This window comes from Scomber scombrus, chromosome 13 (assembly GCF_963691925.1).
Source record: "Scomber scombrus chromosome 13, fScoSco1.1, whole genome shotgun sequence".
In the NCBI taxonomy this organism is placed as follows: domain Eukaryota; kingdom Metazoa; phylum Chordata; class Actinopteri; order Scombriformes; family Scombridae; genus Scomber; species Scomber scombrus.
Window position 1 is genome coordinate 23,594,926 of NC_084982.1, and position 17,232 is coordinate 23,612,157.

Below are 17,232 nucleotides of genomic sequence, written 5' to 3' on the forward strand. Positions count from 1 at the left end.
TAAACATTTCTTAAGCCCTTGACCAGAGGGTAGCTTTCTTTCTAGGCCTTGAAAATGCAGATGTAGAAAGTACATTTATTCATGTATTGTACTTATGTATAATTTTGAGGTACTTGTACTTGATTATGTTTTATTGTATGCTACTTTATTCTTCCACTCCACTACATTTCAGAGGGAAATATTGTACTTTCTACTCCACTACATTTAGTTAACAGCTTTAGGTTTGACACAATGGATAACATAACAAGCTTTTAACCAAACCAAACCACTACTTTTACTGTAATACTTTAACTACATCATGCTGTTAATACTTGCATACTTACACTCAAGTTGGATTTTTCATGCCTTCATTTTGAAATTAGTATTCTTACATTTATGTATTGGTGCTTTTACTTAAGTAAAGGATCTGAATACTCCTTCTACCTCTGTGAAAATATACTTTAATGTACAGATGAGTAACAATGTAAAGAAAAACCAGGATGAGGTTACCACGACGAGAACAGCATCAATGAGTGGAAGTCTATTTGAGGGATGAAAACTATTCTTCCACAAAATATTCTCTCATTTATATATGCAACCATTATTTCATCAGATTATCTAATTCAGCTGGGATGAGATCTGGTAACTGTAAAGGCCCTTACATTTTAATTGAGCCCTGGTGCACATAAGCATTTGTCATGTTTCTCCACTTTTTTTTCAGGTTTTTCCCTTTAATTTGTCCCCCGGTTTGTATATAAATGCTAATTTGTCTGCATGTACTATTTTCACTGTAAATCATATGCTCAAAGTGCAGCCTATAAATCACAGCTCTGGGCTCTCTGGCTCCATCTGCCGGCCAAACGGCTGATGTGCTCCTGAATTTATTTTCTCTGGACTCCTATTGAATATTGTACTGGACTCCTATTGAATATTTTACTGGACTCCTATTGAATATTTTATTGTCAAAGCAGGGGGTTAATATTTGGGGGTTTTCAGATTAAACCATACAAATGTCACTGCTTAAAGCTTGGTCTGTTTTAAGTCATATACAGGCATTAAGTTTTAGGGTGGAATTCCTGTTGAGGTGTTCCCCACCCATGCCCAGGTGTGCCTATACCTGCCTGCCTCAAACAAGTTTCAAACACGGAAGTTTTTACGCTGTCACGGCTCATTTTGCCTCTTTACACTATGTTAGGTGCAGTGGTTGGATTTTCCTCATAAAGTGAGCAGAACGTAAGCGCAACAGAATCCCTTAAGGCAGGAAGCGTAAACAACTTTGGATCCCTTTTTGGATCTCTACTACCGGGAGTCGGAGCCAATGTCATCCGCCGGTGAGATGCATCCGAGCGGCCCCGCGGAGGGAGCGGGGCTCGGGGAGAAGCTGAGCCCGGCCGCTGTTAATCGCATCATGATGGAGTTTCTGATTTATTTCGGGCGAGCCATCGCAGTCTTCTATCCCGTCTACTTGACAGGATACCTGGGCCTCAGTATCAGCTGGGTGCTGCTGTGCATAGTGATGATCACCTGGTGGAAGAAAAACCGCAAGTGGAAAGACGTCCGGATCGGAACCGCCATCCAGTTTGTGGACAATGAAAAAATTGTGATCAACAAGGAGCTACAGAGTGCCTTACAGATGGCTTCATGGGTAAATATATTGCAAACATGTTACCTTCTATCTCATATTCATATTATATTCAGTGGTGGAAAATTACAAACTGCATAGTATGTGCTTATTGCAATTTTGAGGTACTTTACTAGAGTATTTCCACTTTATGCTGCTTCATACTTCCACTTCATTTCAGAGTGAGAAATTTAACTTTCTACTGCACTGCATTTATTTGACAGCTTTAGTTACTTTTCAGATGAAGATTTGACACTATGGATGATATAAAAAGCTTTTAAAATACAATACATTGTTAATAACCCTTTTGGCTTTTCATGTCTTACAAAAAGCAGTGTGTAGTTTGGATCACATTTCAAATAATCCAGTATTTCATCAAAAACTAAAGATTAAAGAGAAATATCCAAAACCTCTAGGTTGGGAAGCATTGGACTGAACTAGATAACTGTATCTTTACTTCGGTAAGATTTGTCATACAGAACTTTTACTTTTAATGGATAATTTGTACATTGATGTATTGCTACTTTGCAAGTGGTCTGAATACTACTCATAGTATAGATAAGCTGCAATTCTGGTGCACTGGGTGTGAACTTCATTGCTTGCTCACTGGAGATATGTGATAAGTCAAATCTATATTTTGTAGGTTTTTTGTGGCTATGGATATCTCTGTTGGTCAAAGAAGGACACATCCAAATTATGTAAAGCGTCCTGAGGTAACCCTGGGACATGTCACACTCTCTGTTGCCTAGACTACGAGACACTTTATTTGCATGACATGCCAGAATTGGGCTGAACCTGACATCCTTACACATTCATGCTGTTACTTTGCAGGAGGTTTCGACTCTCCACTTTGGCACCACACCCACATAAACAGTGACTCATGGGAAGTAAGCAGGGAGAAACAATAACCGTTCCTCTAAATGTCAGAGGAATGTAGTAACATGCAATTGAAGATGTGATATCTCAACTGAATTGTACTGTTGGATGCAGTTTCTGTCTTGCAGCCAACTTTCTTTGAGTGTGTGAGAGATGATGACGTAATGACTAAAACACAGATTTTAGACACTAGAGTCTTCTCTTACAACTAATTTGAGACAGTTTTATTCAGCATATCTTACGTTGTTATGTGCAAGTTTCCCCTTTTTAACATCTCAGGCACACCTCACTGATGGTACTTAAATTTACCCAAATTAGGGGTCGGACCATCAGATGCTGTGTACTAGAACATGAGTCCAAACCTCTGTTACAGTCCACAGTTTTGATACTGCAGAGAAGTTTAGGTAAGCCCTAAATATCCCCGTTGTGCTCCTCCATGTCTATCTTTATTCACACAATCATGGATACAAATCTATGAAATGGGAACAAACTTTCGTAATTTTTGGATCAGCTCATATACCAGGTCATTAAGCTATTTTAAAATTTGCATGATGGATAATTAAAATAATAATAATGACATTCACTTGTCAGAGAAATGTAATCTGCATCATCTCCACCGTCATGCATGCCACTGTGTCATTTGTGTTGCACAATTATAATCAAGATCTATGATCAGTACTAACTGAAGAAGAAGAAAAACAACACTGACTTTGCTGTCATGTTTTGCTTGTCAAAGGTCAACTTCCCTGATGTTGAGAAAGTCGACTGGGTAAACAAGGTATGTCTCCCTGCTTTATGAAATGGTGCAAAGCTTACTTTTCAAAGTTTTAATTGAGCCTGTTCTGCTTAGTCAAGGTGGTGTTTTTGATTTTTGACTGAACTAAGGGGCTGCATAAAGGGCTGATATAAGATAAATAAAGAGTTTTTTAAGCTGTTAATCATTCAAAGTATATACAAGTTATCTCCCATAATATAAATATAAGTTAGACCTGGAAATGTGTATGATATGTCCCCTTCAGCATGCAAATATAACTATCTCACTATGATTGTAAGCTCATAACCTTGCATTACTAGAACTGCACCTGAACCCATGTGACTAATGATAAGCTGGGTCAAATTACATCTTAATATAGTTTATTTATAAGGTAAAGAGTACAGTCTAGACCTGCATGTGAAAAGTGCCTTGGGGTGACTTTTGTTGCCTTGGGCAAAGCATGCTGCAATAAGTTCATTAAGACTTCTCAGGTCTGGTTAAAGTCACTATGACAATAATCTGACCAGGGGTCACTCAGATGAAGTGAAGACAGTAGCACATTTCAACTGGATTTTATTTAACTATTAAGAAAAATCTTTATCAAGAGTATAATTTGAAAGATGCTGTAATCACATAACAACTTCATTGTGCTTTGTGGGTCTAGGTGTTCCCTCTATGGAGAAGTAAAAGTGATTAAGTGATTGATATTCGATTAAGGTATGGAATTGATTTGCTTTCACATGCTCTGTATTCTTTTGTGTTCAGGTGTTGGAACAGGCCTGGCCTTTCTTTGGGATGTACATGGAGAAACTCCTCAAAGAAACCATCCAGTCGTCCATCAGACTCTCCAGCCCCGCCCTCAAAATGTTCACTTTTACCAAGGTCCACTTCGGGCACATTGTGAGTTGGATATTGGTCTCCACTAGCTATTTGATATGTGGCTGTGTGTTATTAAAGCAAAGTATACCTGTTTGTTGTAGACATAAATAGTGTGCATACATAGATGCATGAAAGGAGACACACTGGAAATTGCTGGATAAATTGGATCCCTGACTAGTAACGGTAGTATCTATACATTTTCCCCCTATTTTAGCCTCTCAGGATCACTGGAATGAAAGCATACACTGATGAAGTGGATGAGAGGGAGGTGGTTCTGGACTTGCATATATGGTTGGTTGGACATATTTTCTCACCTCAGAGCTGTTTCTGTTCTGTTGTCATTTAAATGTGTTTTGGTCCGTCCTCTTTTGCATGTTGTAGATTATGAACAACAGCCTTGTGTGTGTGTGTGTGTGTGTGTGTGTGTGTGCTTGTGCTCTTTTCTCTTAAAGTCATTTCCTTCTCTTCAACTTTGTTCACTTTGCAGCTATGATGGTGATGTGGACATCGACGCAGATGTGAAGCCACCAATCACAGCTGGTGTGAAAGGACTCAAAGTGAGCATCTCACCTTTTAATTACCACGGTCATATCATTGGTATTGCTACGTACTACACACTTGTTCTTTTTATAGTCATCAAACATAAGTGTGGAAAATTTCATAGAAAGATAGATGAGAACTGTAAGTGAAACTGTCTTGAATCCTCCAGCTCCACGGGATGATCAGGGTCATTCTGGAGCCACTCATTGGTCAAGCGCCACTGGTGGGAGGTGTCACCTTTTTTTTCATTCGCCGCCCTGTGAGTACCTGCAGACATTTTATTATTATTCCTGTGGCTAATAGTGTTGTGTAATTAGCCTAGTTTGAACCTTTAAATAATTTTTTCAGACCCTGGAAATCAACTGGACTGGCATGACCAACCTTTTGGATTCCCCTGCTTTCAGGTCAGTTTCCACAGAAATCTTCATGACACTTTTCATTCATAATACCAATGTGTTCCTTTTGGTCATGACAGAGTCATTTCAGCATTTTGTTGTTTAGATGTTTGTTAGTAAAGCTCTCTTCTATTAAATCTCATCTGTTTCCTTCTAGTTCCCTGTCTGAGGAGACCATCATTGACATCATTTCCTCTCTCATGGTCTTGCCCAATCGCATGTCTTTTCCCCTCGTTGACCAGGTCAAAGTAGACCAGATGCGGTTCCCATTACCTCGTGTATGTAAGATACGCTTAAACATTTCATATCATACCTATCACCTGCCGCCATTGGCCTAAAAATAATATTGACCATTGGATGCCTTTTATAATATGCAGGTGACGATGTTGTGAAATAATGTTGATGATTTTAATCTTGGTTTCCTTCTCTGCTCCTCAGGGGGTGGTGAGGGTCCACTTGGTGGGGGCCAGAGACCTGGTGGCTAAGGATACATACATGATGGGCATGGTAAAGGGCAAATCAGACCCCTATGCAACACTCAGAGTTGGCAACCATAATTTCAAAAGCAAGACCATCAAAGAGAATTTGCACCCGACATGGAATGAAGTGTTTGAGGTAAAGCAGCAGCAACTTATTATTAAGTATTCATATCATGTTGTAGTATAGTTTTTGCTAATTTTCATGTGCTGGTTCCAATAACAGGATTGCACTTTCATTCAAACTTTTAACCATTCAGCTTTAAACTCCTGGATAAACCTAAAAATGCATGATGACTACTTAAAGCTGAGCAAGATTGTTTTTCTCAACTCTTGTGAGTTCACATTTTTAAGATTTAAAGTTTTGACCACGATGCTACCTATGACGTCACTCCGAATTCATAGCATATTATTATGAATAAATCTGGTGATACCTGTTTGTATTCTGGTCTGCAAAATTAGTAACTGCTGCACATTTCCTTGTTTATGAACATCATCTAATAACTGTTCTTCTATGTGTAATCTGCCAAAGCTTTTTTAAAATATTTTCAGAAATCGAATTCAGTATGCCAAACTTGGGCATTCATCACTACATCGACATCCCGATCTGAGAGACTTTTATGAATGTTTTTTTCTCCTTTTGTGTGTGCATAGTTTGTGGTCCATGAGGCCCCGGGGCAGGAGTTAGAGGTGGAGCTGTATGATGAGGACAGAGATAAAGATGACTTCATTGGAAGGTGAGACAGCATCTAATAACAGCATGAATAAGTAGGTTCAATACAATTTGAATCAGATGTATTGAATTCACTATTGTCTCGATCTGTTTTTCCAAAGCTTTTCAAATATGGGATTTTTTTATGACTCATTGACTGATTGTCATGATAGACACAGTCATAGACATCCCACTATGGATCCTTTGCGGGAATTTTAATGTCAAACTTTTATTGATAATTATTAATTAATATTGTAAATAATAAAAAATAAGCATCAAATGTGAGATCATCAGATGTGTGATGGCTTGTATAAACTTGGAGATAGCTGAGTGATCCACTCGAAAAAAAAAATATGAGTGTTAGTGTTGAAAATATATATTTTTTAATATCAGTGCTATAATGTTTGTAAACTAACATGCAATTAGTACATTTTATTTCACTTGTCATGAGTGTCTCTTTTCATTATGACACTTGGCCTTTCTGCATTAGGTATCAACTTGATTTTGGAGAAGTGAAAAAAGAGAAACTAATGGATCAGGTAAGTTTTTAGTATTGTAGTCTGCACATTTCTTTCTCTGCAGTAGCAAATAAGTGGCACTCACAAAATGATTGCACTACAGGACATTAAACAGTACTGTTTCCTACTTTATGTTTTACATTCAATTATGTTTTACTATGTTTTAATTCGTCATCAAATATCTTGAGAGTTTGCAGCAACAACATTCAATTTAAAGTTACTAGAAGGAACTTTCAGCTGGTTATGAAATAGTATCATGATGTGTCTAATGCCTCTGTATGATCAAAATAAACAATCAAGACCATCAGCGAAAAGATTGGGTATTTGTGTATAGTTATTTTAAATGCCTGCCATTCAAACACCACCACTTTTGTCCACAGTGGACTCTAAAATCAACACAATATGAAGGTTCTTTGTAATAACTTTAAATTAAGTCTCAACATGAGCACTGTGTTAATAAATTAATCTTTCTATCTGGCAGTGGTTTCCTCTGGAAGGAGTCCAGAATGGCGAAGTTAATCTCAAGCTCCAGTGGCTTTCCCTCCAGACTGACTCCAGCCTGCTGAAGGAGGTACAAAAGCTCTGATGTTGCTTCAATTTCATCCATCAAGATTTTGATTAGCAATTATATTCACTGTCGCAAGGCTTTTGTTCAAGATGGTTACCTTTTTGCCACAAGTCCACCTCTCTTGAAGGCCCTGAAACCCTCTCAATTAGCCTCTTACTATGACTAATGGGATCCTACATGCACACACTATACACAGTGTAAAACTCTGCACATGCATCATTTGCATCATTCTGCACAGTGAAGATGTTCAATGTTGTTGAGAATTATGGAAGATGTGAAGTCACATTTCCATGGTCTTAAACAGTAGGTTGCCCCTGTGTTTAACTGTCTTCCTGGGCCAACAGTTGGTTGTTTAAATCATGTTATTCTCTCTGCCAACTCTTTCTTCCAGTCTACCAAAGGCTATGCTTGTGCAATGCTTGCAGTGTATCTGGACAGTGCCTCAAACATACCAGTAAGTGGCTTCTAATGGCTATTGTTGTTTTGGAAAGCGGATCATACAACCTGAATTGGCAAATGTGCTGATGGTTGGTTTGTGTGTCTCTCCAGAAAGACCACCATGAGATCACCCAGCATCACAAAGGGAAGCACTCAAATGAAGCTCGGGTAAGATAACAGCTTTTAAACACTCTTTAAACAGACAAGTTGATTGAAACTGTTCTCATATTTACACCAGCCGCCTTCCCTTTTAAACAGCTGCTATTTCATTTTGTTAAAGAGAAAAATATACATCAATATATGGATTAATGCAAATGTCCATTTTGGTCATAATCCACTAGCCTTAAAGGCCATATCTATCATTTCAGTAACTAAAAGTCTACTGTATAAGATTTAGTGTCATCTAGCTGTCCATCTTCAGTCAGTGTTTATAGTTTCAGGGTTAAGTGAGTGTATCAGGAAGCTTCTCTTTCACTTCAACCACATTCCTTGTTCAGAGCTGGTATTTCCTGTTTGTCTGGTTCATGGCTGTCATTTTATGTGGGTGTGTTATTACCAGCTAGTGTTCATGTTCCTAGATATCTTTCTTAATTTGTGGCATGTTCATCATGTTAATCACACTGCTCCATTTATTAAATCATTAAGATAAGAACACATACATGCATATAGTCATTCAGCAGTGTCTGTGATTACGTTAGACCTACTCAGGCTGACTTGTACCTATTTTGTTAACCCCATTCATCTAAAAAAAATGAAGGCAATATCTCTGAAGTTATCATAACTATTTGACCTTTGAACTGTTAAACTCAAAACAAGGTGTCCTAACTTGAACTGTCAGTGACAGCTGTTACTGCTGCAGTGCCATCTGCTGCTCACTGTGTGAAAATGCAGTCATAAAGTCAATCGTGTGAAAACAGAGGATTCCCTTTTGTCCAGGTTTCATTATCCTGAGCTCTGTATTGTGCCTTAGCAAAAATAAGTGCATCAATGACCCTGTGTGATGTGAGGTTTGCTTTGTAGGTGAAAACTAAAATAATTCAAGGGGAAAGCATCTATTGTAATGTGGCTGTAAAGGTATTTTTGTAGTTTAAAAGATCTCTCAAACATGTTTAGAGTTAAGATTATAGTTAAGTTTGAAATGTGTCAGCATCAACCTCTTTACAGTTTTCTTCCCTTTTGAAATGATGAAATGAAATTCAGCCATTCAGCCATTCAGGTAATTTGAGACAAACTTTACATTCCAAAAAACTGCCCATGTTAACATGCTAGCTGTGGCTTCCACCAGTAGCTTTATTATCCTACTTCGGTAATAATAAAAGGCTACTTCTTTGTTTTTGCCAGTGTAAACATCTGTTTTAAGTCTCCCAGCTGTTGTGGAGGGTCTGCAGTTAATTAGGAAGAGGAATGCAGAACCTGCCCAGTCTCGAAGGCAACAGACTGCTTGTACTGTAGACAGACTCCCAGCATTAGTTTTTACACAAGTGTAATCAGTATGGCTCATTGCTAAAGGTTATCTGTGTCAGTGTTGTTACCACACATAACATTTCAGCTCACCTGCTAAAGGTTGTAAAACTAAGTGTCAAAAAGTCTATGCATGGTCTAAAATAGAAGTGCAATGGCCAAAATAATCAGTACACAGTTTCCTTGCACGTTTTTAATTGTTATATGAGGGACAGAGAAGTTGAGACGCTATACAACTTCATGTAGAGGACATAACAGGCAGATAATCTGTCGTATGTTTAATATATAGTGTCTTTTTGATGAATTTGCTTAACTCTTTTTGTTATTTACTTTTTATTCAGTTTTCCTTTAAAAATCTAAATGACACATATAAATGAAAGTACATTTGAATTTGTTTTACTTTTAATGGGTTTTACACTATATATAATTAAATCATTAAAATATTAGCATCTCCAAATGCTATTGATAAATCTCTTTGATGACCCTAATTGATTTATCACGCACCTACCAATTCAACCATAATTTGACAGTTGGATACACATAAATACTCATGATTAATTTTGACTCAAATTCCATATCTAGATGTGGCCCTTTTTCAACAAAACAAAGAATATTAGGAAATAAGTTCTATTTATGGTCAGTCATTGCTTCTCCAACTGTCCAAAGCCTGATATGTATAAATGTTGAGCTTTATCATCTAAATGAGACAAGACATTAAACCCAACTCTACTTGTCTAACTCACCTTGTCTCAGATTGTAAACTGATATTATTAACATGAATTAATACTTCCAAACAGAGTCTCAGTTAGCAGATTATGACACACACACACACTTAAAGCCCAAACTATTTATCTGTTTACGCACAGCCTCATCGGTTTTCTCTGTTTTCAGCTCAAGAGGAAAACTGCCAATCCTAACTGCTTTGTGGAATTTTCCATCGATGAGGACGTTCAGAAAAGCAAGGTACCGCTTTCAATTTGTTGTACTAATACATTATTTTCTCTTTAGTTCATTAAATATGTTTAAATGTTAGTTAATTAATGTCTGTTCTTGCTTTGGAGTATTTAGCACTGTGCATGAGAGCAGATATGTCACTATCAGACTAACAGGTTTCATGTTGAACAAATGTTGAACTAATGAATCTAAAAATAGTTTCAAGCTAAACGTTAGAGAATTTGAACCCTCCATGACCACTTTGTATCTAAAACACAGTCTAGCTTTGAGTTGCTAATTACCCATCATTCTTTCCCTCAGGTTGTGTACGCATCTAAAGACCCTGTGTGGGAAGAGGGCTTCACCTTCTTTGTGCATAGTATCAAAACACAGCAGCTCATTGTGCAGGTTTGATATTTCATTTTGCATATACCATACAGTGTAGAGTGTTTGTTCATAAGAGGTGGCTCAGCTGCTCTTTAAACATCATATCAAAATAATTTAAATAACTTAGAAATGATCACTGTTAAAAATCTCTTTAATAGAATTTAATAGTTTAGTTTATCGCATTGCCACATTTTTCTGTTTTGACTGGAAATCAATTGCCACTATACATATGTGGATGGACAGTGTTCAGAACAAAAGACATGCATTCATATGTATGAAATTTGTATGTATCAGTGTGTATTTTTCTCTGAAGAAAAGCCTCCCACATTGATTTCCCTGCCATTTCATCACAGTGCAATCTAGAAAAAGACAACAAAAGTGCAGAATTGGACGGAACTACACCTTTTTGAACTGGTCCGATATCTTCAGGGGGTACAAGACATCATTACATCACTACTTTAATATGATTTTTTCTCTGTTCTTGTGACAGGTCAAAGAGCACGAGAAGAAGACCCCACTTGGTGTTTTCAACTTGCCCCTCAGTCGCCTCCTCAACATCTCTGAGATGACTCTAGACCAGCGTTTCCAGCTGGAGCGCTCTGGAGCAAGCAGTCAGATCAAGCTTAAGGCCACTCTCAGGGTGTGTACACATGTTTGTATAGCACATACTAAATGACATTGTTCAGACAGATCAAGCAACTCACACCCTCAGTACACTCTCTTACCAAGACAGTGTTAATGTTAAGTACATTTTCATTTTGCTTTCATGTATTTCCAGATAATATCATTTCTTTTAACAACATCTAGATCATGAGAACTGGCAGGTGAGCACTATTATTCTTTGTCACTGACAGTATCTTCCATCCCGCAATAGATTCTTACTGAGGAAAAGCCACCACCCAAGGTTATCCCCAATCCACAAGTAAATCCACAAACGCTGCAGACCGACCAAAGAGGTAACGGCAATCCCTCCTCTTCAGCACTTTCCCCCAACACTATTCCCGGTACCCAAACTCCATCTACAGTCCTGGCAGCTACTTCCCAGAATGGCTCCAGTGACGACTCTGCACTCCGCTACCGTGGTCCCGCTGAGGATCGATTACCCTCTTCCATATCAAAAATGCGTCGATACGACTCCCACAGCCTGCTGTCAGAGAACTCCATCGCTTCGTCACGTTTCGACCTTTCAGACGGAGCCTCGTATCCAGAGTGAGTCTGTAGCTTTGTTCAGTGGTTAACTAAGAAGTGCGAGCAGTGCTACTGATCTGAGAGGATCTGAAAAATTTGAAGATATTAGTCTCGTGACGCATGGATAAAGGGTCCCCTGTGCTTTGTGCTCTCTTTTTTCAGACCTTTAGTGTTCTGAACTTTTCCACACTTATCTTTAACTGAACTATATGTATTTTAGCAAAAGTGATAAAAAATGTAATTAAAAAACCTTTTTTATTACAATAGAGTCATCAGGAGCCACCAGGGTTCATTTGGGGAGATTCACCTGACTGTACGCTATGCCACCCTGAGGAATAAACTCATCGTCCTGGTTAACGCCTGCAGGTATGTCGGACAAAGCCACCCTTACAGCTATAATACTTACCAGGAAGTTATCCCTTTGCATTTAAGACAGATCTTAAATGCACACACATTTAAGAGTTCAGAAATCCACATTTAAATGTGGAATATACATTTTAAATACTAAAACATAGCTCTTGCATCTACAGTGTATGTGCCACCATCAAGTCAAGTAATACTGAGGTTGTAATTTTTGGGCTGTTTTTTAAAGAAAACCATTTAGTTTCTATAGAATATCAGTATTTTGTAGTGTTGAATATTTAGATGTCAATAGTCAGTATTTACTTGAATGCTGTGTCTGAAAACAACATAACAAAAGAGAAAATTGCTGTAATTGATCCTACAAATCATTTTCTTTTCATTAGCTAATCCTGGAATTCAGTTGTTAAAAAGACCCTCTAAAATGAGAAGAAATAACAAGCTGTATGTACTTGTTGCCTATAGGAACTTATTCCGCTGCAGTGATACCGGCACAGACTCTTATGTCCGCCTGTATTTTCTCCCTGACCAATCCTGGAGACACCGCAAGAAGACGCATGTCAAGAAGAAGACCGTCAATCCTGTCTTCAATGACAAGTATGCTCTTATGATTTGTCCTACATCACTGTTTGTATGAAAAAAAACATCAGTTGCTTTTTTGATTACCAGCTTGATATATATATATAAAAATATAAATATATATATATATAAATAGGGCTCAGTGGTTGAGACTGTGTCTGGCACTCTTTCTGACAATGCTCTTTTATCACAGGTTTGAGTTTGATGTGTCACTTGATGAAGCCACATCTAGAAAGTTGGATATTTCAGTGAAAAACAACAAGATGTTCCACACACGGGAGAAAAAGGACATTGGCATGGTAGGCAATACTACTTGTGATAGACCGTGTCTGTTTAGTCCTGGCACAATATTTCAAAGGTTTAAATACTGTATACTATTTGACAGACTTTTACTGTCAAACAAACATACAGCCACAAAATCTCTGATGTTGGCTCATTGTGGTGTTGTACATGTTTTTTTATTTCATGCAGATATTGCAGAAACAAAGTCTTTACTGTTGAGTTTGGCTCACTTTTGCAGTTTGCAACTACAGTATGTCTGGAGAATTGATTGAATTTCCAAGTTCTGCTTCTATCCACAGGTGCTGATAGATCTTTCCCAGATGGATCTAACCAAAGGCAGCGCAGAATGGTATGGGACACAGTTTGCTACTTTCCCATGATTCGTGTGAACCTAGTAGTGTAGGTGGATGTAGACACAGACTGTGGCACAAGCTGCAAATAATTCTTGGTATTTTGTTCTGAATGTCGCAGCAAGTTCAGTTTAATGTACGCAATAGATCATGACTAAGACAAAGTCATTTCCTTCTCTCATTTTTTAGCTGTTGTTTTCGCAGGTTTGGAAATATGCTTACTCACTTTTTGCCAAGAGTTAGATAAAAGGATCAATACAACGTTCATGTCTGTTCAGTAAATATGAAACAGCTAGCCCGGCTCCGTCCAAACAAAGGTAGCAAAATCTGTCTACCAGCACCCCTAAAGCTCACTAATTAACACATTATGTTTTCTTTGTTTAATCTGCTCAAAAGTGTAAAAATTCAACATTGGGGCTTTACAGGGGTTTATGTGCCAGACTATTTCTTGGCGGGTGCAGGGACTTCCTGGAGTCTCTGTTTACTTTTCCACCTTATGGTAACTACAAGACTTTTGCAGCTGCCAAGAAATTGTGCGGCACACAAACCCCCCTAAAACCACAACATGTATAAATAATTAGTGAGCTTTAGAGGTTTGTTAGGTGGATTTTGTTGACTTTGGACAGAGCCAGTTGTTTGCCCCTGCTTGAAGTCTTTATAATAAACTAAGCTAACCAGCTGCTGGCTGTAGCTATATCAGATTTTCTTTCCAACAAAAAAGTCAAATTAAGTTATAAACCCTCAAAGTTACATCTACTCCTCCTTCCTCATTAAAAAAATCCAGAATCTTTGAATATGTAACTACTGTTTCGTTTCAAAGTTTAATTAACAACATGACTCCTACTTTACCAAAAGGTCCATTATCAGTGTATGTGCATTGATGGCTTGCCGTTTCCACATCACACTTGTGTAGGTTGCATATTGGACCACGATTGGCTCCAAACTAGTTGTGATGATACAGTTTATGCTCATAGGTACATGCCTTAAACTCAGATTTTCAGTGAGAATAGAGAAACTTTCCACTGAAGGTGTTTCCACTGAAGGTGAAAACAGTCTTCTGGTGTTAAACTCTGCACATTCATCATTCTGCACAGAGAAGATCAAACATAAAACTGATGGAACAAGAAGAAAAACACAGCAAAAAAAAAAAGCAAACAAACAAAACAAAAGTTTTTGATTGGAGGGGGGACATAATGGACACATGAGTGGTATCAATCTTCTCATTTTACTCTCGGCAAGAAAGCAAAAAAGAGGATTTTCCCAAAATGTCAAAGGATTCCTTTCAATCTGGTTTCAACAAACATCCTAAATAATTGATGACTACTGTTTGACTCAAGTTTGGTTGGAGGGCATACTGTATATCAGCTCAATAGTAATACTGAGTTAAAATTAATGTGATTTGTTTGGTTCAGTCATGTGAACACTTCACTTCTCTTTCCCCATTAGGTACGAGCTTACGATACCTGGGCTGCAGAAATCCAGCTAGCAGATGAAGCTGTAAAACCTCTGTGACCAGCATGAAGAGCAGCTCCTCAGCCTGATAAATGCTTAAAGTGTTACATATTTTTCTTTTCATTATCATCATGGACCAGAGTTGGGATTTCCAAAAGCAGCACAGAATCCATCTCAGATACTGGACGTGCTTGGTATGTCAAACTGCAAATGATCACAGGCACAAAATATTCCAAGCCACAGCAATACTTCAGGTCTTTACTTGGAATAAACTGTTTAAGTGCATCTTGTTCCACTTATAGATATCCCATGTGATTTAATAACATATTCAGAATAAAAATATCTGTTCTTAATTAGTTTGAGCAGAGCAGACACGCACCAACAAATGAGACATTTAAATATGTCAAAGTATCCCAGGTACTGTTATTTTATGATTTATTGTAGCATATTTGGGTTAACAAGCAGAAACCATGTCATCCTGAATAGTAATGCTATTGCTGAGGATTTCTTTTTCATAGGAAATAACGATGTAAATAATCAGAAAATATTTGTATTTCTACTACAAATGATTGTTTATTTTGGGTATTTTTTGTGTTTGAGTTGCTCTGAGCCAAGAGCATACTTGTATTTTCCTGTAAATAGTTGTATTGGTAGTTTAAATGTTATTTAATAAGGGCTGAAAAATATGCGTGTTTGTTGCAGCAACCCAGGAGAGTCACTGCATGGTGAGGAAGGGCTATGCACTCAAATACACTCTGACACACACATATTCACAGCTGGAAGATGCAAAAATACAACTGTGTGTGAGCAGTGGAAGCAGTGAGTTCATTAAAAGTGAAACTGCATCTAAGCAAGGCACTTGAGATATAGTTCCTTTCATAGTTACTGAGGAAGTAGGACTATATCTTTTTAACCCTCTCAGATTTAAGACTCTTGACTAGAACTTCTGGAAGAGTAATATTCAGTGACAAGACCAGATATTAACATTTTATGATTCATGTTTAAAATACACACATAACCTTTGTGAGTGCCTTATATTTGTTTTCAGGAAAAATGTTTTTTATAACTTGATAAACAAGCTTTTATGCATCCCTGTTTCATAATGTTCAGACATGGTTTTCAACACTAATTATTAATAAAACTGCATGCTCCATTTGAGTAGGTTTTACTTGAAATTCATGAAAAATTACAATACATTTTCCTGGACTTATATGTCGACTGCCTTAGATTTCTGGCAGTCATCCATGTTAAACATTATTTTGACTGCTATAGTTATAAAAAGCAGAACCCAGAATTTGCTCCTAACTAATGGTGAGCTGATCTTCTGTTGTCCATTTAAATTATTCACTAGCTGGAGAATTTATGGAATGTTTCCAATTCTGTTGTTTTTTTCTGCATGGCATTGAAATGTGTTTTCACTTAACATTGTGATGGGAATAAATATTTTAAAACAAATGTGGGCTTTTTTCATTTTCAATGGTTTCAATAATTGTAAAGCTAAGTGTGATGGGTTGTCTCTTTACATGAAATGTAAATATATGCATATATGCCGTGTCTATACAGAGACAACTGTTCTCTAAGTTCAGGGTTAGGGTTAGTCAGGTGGCCCTCCTATAGTGAAACATACTATAGGAGGACAAGCCCTGATGGATTTTACTTTCTTAATCTCAACAAATCTGCATGTATTATTATTATTTTATTTTATTTTTTCATGTGCAAATAAACTAAACTAAAATAAAACCGTTAAAAAAAATTGAGAACCTGCTAATTACACTGAATGACGGAATTCTAGTTTTAGTTTAGTAGCTATATTGTCATTATATTGAGGGCTAGACAACAATATTACCAAATTTAGATAGCACTCCCTGAGCCATAAGAACATTTAAGAAAATAAAAACATTTATTGAAGACATACATAAAACATTGATCATCTATAAGAGCAATAAAGTGCAATATGCAATATAATGTAATTAAACTGTATCAATTCCTTTGTGCCACTATTGAGCAATAAAGTGTTGTATTTGTTATGAAAAGATGGGAAAATATCTGCAACTCCTAGTTTACAGGTGCAATGGAGTTCAGTTGCACCCCTAGTAACGTCCCTTAGCAACGGCCCATAGCAACGGCACAAGGCATTGGTGAAACAGCTAACATTAGTTTACCGGTATGTTAGCTTTGTGCGACAAAGTGCTTTACAACCAACATGAGTTCAGTTGAGAAGAAAACTAAATGTACAAATGGTCTTACATTCTTTATACCGAGTCCTCCAGAGGTAAGTTAAGAGAAACATACAATAGCGATATCGTTTCAGTGTTTTTTAATTTTTTTTATTACATCTGCTAACTTACTAAACCGGACATGACACAAAGCTTAACTTCATGTTTGGTTTTTCTGTCCATGTTACCTTTACTTTGGAGTAATTTAAATTGGGAATTTCTGGAAACAACATACACTAACTTGAAACTTGTTATTTCATTTGTCAAG

The 17,232-nt window shown here is 37.3% G+C and overlaps 1 protein-coding gene across 1 annotated transcript; it reads left to right on the top strand.

Moving 5' to 3' along the window:
- Nucleotides 1-1,315: 1,315 nt before the first annotated feature.
- Nucleotides 1,316-14,782, top strand: esyt3 (extended synaptotagmin-like protein 3). Its single transcript, XM_062431325.1, has 23 exons — nt 1,316-1,624; nt 3,213-3,254; nt 3,996-4,130; nt 4,324-4,400; nt 4,597-4,666; nt 4,819-4,908; nt 4,998-5,053; nt 5,202-5,322; nt 5,483-5,659; nt 6,175-6,257; nt 6,723-6,771; nt 7,232-7,321; nt 7,710-7,772; nt 7,868-7,924; nt 10,109-10,180; nt 10,472-10,558; nt 11,028-11,177; nt 11,412-11,746; nt 11,993-12,091; nt 12,551-12,682; nt 12,858-12,963; nt 13,246-13,295; nt 14,743-14,782. The coding sequence occupies exons 1-23, from the start codon at nt 1,316-1,318 to the stop codon at nt 14,780-14,782; spliced, it is 2,490 nt and encodes an 829-aa protein (XP_062287309.1).
- The last annotated feature ends 2,450 nt before the right edge of the window (nt 14,783-17,232 follow it).